Raw genomic sequence first — 4,894 nt, 5'->3', positions numbered from 1 at the left:
GCTCCACTGTGCAGACAGCACCCAGGGCAGGGTGCTCAGCCCTGGGGAAATGTCCCTCTGACATGGTCCCCATGACAGCCCGCACTGCCCTGTCCCCCCACAAACCCTGCTGGGCCCCAGCCTTGTACCACATTGGGGTTGGTGCAGAGCCGTCCTTGGCCTCTGAGCTGGGAGGGAGGCTGGGCAGGGCCGGCTGGTCCTCTGGCTACTGGCACCGAGGCTGGCAGGAAGGAGCTGCCCAGGCAGCCAAACACTGACACTGAAGGCGACCTCAGTGACTCTCCAGGCTCCCTTCCCTGGGCCTCCTGGGTCCCCACTGCCTCTCGCAGCACTGCAGAGCTCTCCCTAGCCTGCACATTCATTGTTTTTGCCCTTTCCATTTGGGTGGCTCCCTTTGAGTTTCTGAAGCTCCATTCACTGCTAGGAACATGGTGCCCTTGGAGATGCCCTGTGCTCTCCTGGAGGCTCCATATCCATCTTCAGCCCTGTGACATGGAAGATAGTGCTTGATCATTCACCATCTGGAGGAGCTCTGAGCACCCACAGTGAGAACTGAAAGCAACCCTCCTTCCCTAACACATCATATATGAGATCATTGCTGGAGGTCCTGGAAAGCCCTGAGAAAGAAACAGATACTTTGACGGCGAAAGTCCCTGAGCACATTTTAGAATCTGACTTTGGAAGGAGAGTAAAACCTTCAAGTACTGCAGTGAGGAAATCCACTTTTATTTGAGCGAAGCCAGGACTGACACAGAAACGCAAGGATAGACATATTTACAGCAGGTATGGCAATTACACAGAGCTGGATCATGCTTCTGGCAAAGCAAGATGCATTCAAAAACTTATGTAAAAAAATCATTATAAACACAGAGAGAATGCTCAAAGCACAGAACTATCTGAGACGCATTAGGAACCACTTGTTAGAAAGGACACGGAGCTTATTTCTAGCACCAACTGAGCCAGTTTCATTAGGGCATTCTTCAGATCCTTGTTCCTCATGCTGTAGATGAGGGGGTTGACCGTTGGAGGCACCACTGCATACAGAACAGCCACCACCAGATTCAGAGATGGGGAGGAAATGGAGGGGGGCTTCCCATAGGCAAACGTGCCACTGCTGAGAAACAGGGAGACTACAGCCAGGTGCGGGAGGCACACGGAAAAGGCTTTGTGCTGGCCCTGCTCAGAGGGGATCCTCAGCACAGCTCTGAAGATCTGCACGTAGGACACCACAATGAAAACGAAACATGCAAAGAATAAACAAATACTAAACACAGGAAACCCAACTTCCCTGAGGTAGGAGTCTGAGCAGGAGAGCTTGAGGATCTGGGGGATCTCACAGAAGAACTGCTCCACTACATTGCCTTGGCAGAAGGGTAGGGAAAATGTGTTCCCGGTGTGCAGGAAAGCATTGAGGAAACCACTGCCCCAGGCAGCTGCTGCCATTCTGACACAAGCTCTGCTGCCCAGCAGGGTCCCATAGTGCAGGGGTCTGCAGATGGCAACGTAGCGGTCATAGGCCATGACAGTGAGGAGAGAAAACTCTGCTGAAAACAAGAATGCTACCAGGAAGACCTGGATAACACATGCTGAGTAGGAAATAATCCTGTTGTTCCACAGGGAATTGGCCATGGATTTGGGAACAGTTGTGGAGATGAAGCCAAGGTCAAGGAGGGAGAGGTTGAAGAGGAAGAAGTACATGGGGGTGTGGAGGCGGTGGTCGCAGGCTACGGCTGTGATGATGAGGCCATTGGCCAGGAGGGCAGCCAGGTAGATGGCCAGGAAGAGCGAGAAGTGCAAGAACTGCAGCTCCCACGTGTCTGTGAATGGCAGGAGGAGGAACTCATTGAATGAGCTGCTGTTGAACATTAGCTTCTTTGGGAGTCCTGTTCAAGGAAGGAAAGAAAGCAAAAATTTAGAGCGGACTTGTCTGAGCCAAACCATTTCAGTTTCTCAAAAATCCCCCATATTTCCTCTCTCCGTTAATTCAGCCCCATTTCAGGTGATCCGCATTGAAATGGCTGTATTCCTGCAGCAGGGACCCGCTTCCCATGGCTGCAAAGAGTTGTTTCTGCTGTGCTGCAGGTGTAATTGGATGTGTCAAACTACTCTTTGATTAGTGTTTCTGGAGATGCCTGGGAATGGCATCTTGCATTGCTTGGAAGGGACTTGGCCCTGAAACCCCGCTGGGAATATTCTCCATTCACCAGCATGAGAGCTGAATACAGCGCTCACACTGGTTGTGTCTGAAGGAGAAGAGCTTTGTGAAGGATTTGTCCCCATCTATCTTGCCCTCCTCCACAGAGATATTTGTATCTGAATCTGTCACACCAGATCTGACTCCAGCCAGGGAGGAGGACAGTCAAATGGAAGCAAGGAAAGACCTTACCTCTTTTTAGATGTTGAGATGTCTAGAGACAGACCTTGTCCTCATGCCACTTCATCATCTGAGCCAGTCTTCCAGAAACTTCAGAGAGAAGGAGTAGCTTTGCTGCACAAGATCTGCAGGAGTCGATGGCCTCCCCTTCCATGGCAGGGCTCTTCAATATGCAGAAATCAAGTCTTCTCTGCAAAAGGGTCACTGCAGGAGTCTGTTGATATACAAATGTGCGTATATATAATATATATAATGGTGCACACAGAAACACACAAAGGTGCCTCCTCAATGTGGGAGCATTCTTAGATAGAACAGAAATCTTTGGCATTTCAATCACTCTCAGCATGAACCCTTGTGCATTCCAACAGCAGAAAAAGGACTTTGTCACGGGACCTGCTTCATCCCTGAGCCTTGCCCATCACTGTCGTGTACTTGCAGCTCAGTCAAATGAAGGACAACGACACTCACAAGTGAGCCCAGTTCTCCCTGCAGAAACCTCCCAGGAGCAGGACACTGTCCAGGGGCACCCCCATGTCTGCAGGTGCTAAGGGACAGCTCAGATAGACCCTGATGCAGCAGCACAGGAGAAGCTGGTGCTGTCTATGGACTAAGGGATGGGTGAGGGGACATTCAGATGTCCCTGGCAGACTCTTTGGCTGTTCCTTGAATCTCTTAATGAGTCTCAATCTGTTGTCCAAATCTGCCAGTTTTGTTTCCATTTTCCTCTTACCAAGTGGAAGGAAATTTTAAGACCACCTCACTAACTTCTCCTTCAGGAAACGCCTGCCTTGCCTTTCCTTTTGGAAAGTGTTCCCTTAAACTGTGGGAACTGTGTGTTCCCTCAGTGCTGTGGGCAGCTCCCTGGGCAGGCTGAGCACTGACCTTCACAGGTGACACAGTCACTGCTGCGGGCACACAGCACCTTTGGGTGCAGGGACCCTGCTCTGAAGTGCAGACCTCTCACCCTGTCTGCACACCCCAGCTTCACATCACTGCTGTTTCTGTGGGGAAGGCAGCAGGATGCCCTGCCCATAGGTAGTATGTTAGAGAATCCCTGCTCTCAAGCAGCTCCTCTTCCTCTGCACTGCAAAAGCCAGAAGAAAGAAGAGAAAAATGCTGCCAGCCATGGGGTGTGATGGGTTCTTATGTCCCCTTCAACAAGCTCCGTAGCATTGTCCTGTAAGCACAAACTCACCGTGTCCAGGGCTGTGAAGGTCTCCTGTGTGCTCCCGCTCCACACTGCCGTTCCCCTCTCGCTGCCTTCTCTCCTCTGCTGTCCGCAGCAGCAGGCAGTGCCCGCAGCCCTGCTGCTCTTGGCACAGGAGCTGCTCCTGCACTCGGCTGTCTCTGGGCAGTGCTGACAGGCTGCCACGAGCTGCCTCCGTCCCAGGAGCCTGGCCCTGCTCAGGAGCAGAGGAACAGCTGAACTCACCAATTTCTCTGTCCCTTGTGCCCCCTCCTCCTGGGGAATGTTCCCTCAAGCAAACTAAAATAATCATCTGTTTTCCTTTTCTCGTGAGTGGAGAGAGGTTCCAACATTGCAATTTATTTCATCAGAGGATGAGGAGCTATGAAAGTTGTGAATGTCCCACTCTGGAAGAATGATTTTCATCTCTCAACCAGGCAGGAACACCTACATGGGACAAAAGCCAACTCACTGAGATGTTGTTCAGGTTTTGATTAGGAGTAATCAGTCTGGGCATTACAGAATTCAGACCCCCAAGCCTGGGTCTGAAGTGATATTCAGATTATTCCTGTAAATTCCACAGACACCATCGGTGGGATTCCCCTTGCCAAAAACAAAGTGAGCACAACAGGGAGGTGTGCATGTGTGCTCTGTCTAAAATCCCACTGTAATCATTGGAGATGGAAGAGTCAGTTGCTTACACACAGATATCTGGTGACAGCTGAAGAGACAGATGTGGTCCAAGGCAGATGTGCCACACACAGATGTGGTGTCAGTGTCTGCTTGCTCTGATGCAGGAACTGGGGGGCCTGCATCATCCTAGAGGATGAGGTGAGGATCAGGTGGGGAATTGTCTTGGCTATCTGAAATGACCTCCTGGTGCCAAACACAACTAGAGCCCCACTCACCCCAGCTGAGGCATAGGAAGATTCCAGTATTAACCAGCAGCTCTTGTAATTCAGAGCAGACACTTGATTTGATGGCGTTGAAAAGTGCTGGGAGAGCCTTGTCAGATGCCTGGGTTGTCCAGCTCAACCATATGTCTCTAGCAGATTGGACCTACAGGGAATCTATCCCTGCCAACAGGGAGGGCTTGCTGGGCAAGTGCTCGAGGGAATCCTGGAGTTCCATCCTGAACCCAAACAAAAGAAATCCAGCACTGTCTGCAGGGAAAGTCCGTCCCGTCTACATCCATGTGTGCTGCATAAATGAGAGGCACATCACACCAAGGTATCTTGAGATTCTTTGCACTCTCAACCCCTTTTTTGCTCTCCTCCCCTCAACATCTGCTCATTCCATCATATTATATGAACAGGGACTGGGCTAATGAGGAC

General features: G+C 51.0%; 1 protein-coding gene across 1 annotated transcript; it reads right to left on the bottom strand.

Annotated features, from left to right (window-relative positions):
- Positions 1-906: 906 nt before the first annotated feature.
- Positions 907-1,866, bottom strand: LOC148594251 (olfactory receptor 14A16-like). The gene has a single exon (XM_088527281.1). The coding sequence runs from the start codon at positions 1,864-1,866 to the stop codon at positions 907-909; it is 960 nt and encodes a 319-aa protein (XP_088383407.1).
- Between the last annotated feature and the right edge of the window lie 3,028 nt (positions 1,867-4,894).

This window comes from Tinamus guttatus, unplaced genomic scaffold (genome assembly GCF_059628265.1).
Source record: "Tinamus guttatus ecotype Peru unplaced genomic scaffold, ASM5962826v1 Tinamus_guttatus_pri_ptg000273l, whole genome shotgun sequence".
In the NCBI taxonomy this organism is placed as follows: domain Eukaryota; kingdom Metazoa; phylum Chordata; class Aves; order Tinamiformes; family Tinamidae; genus Tinamus; species Tinamus guttatus.
The sequence above is the reverse complement of the archived record's forward strand: the minus strand, read 5'-3'. Positions and strand labels throughout refer to the sequence as shown.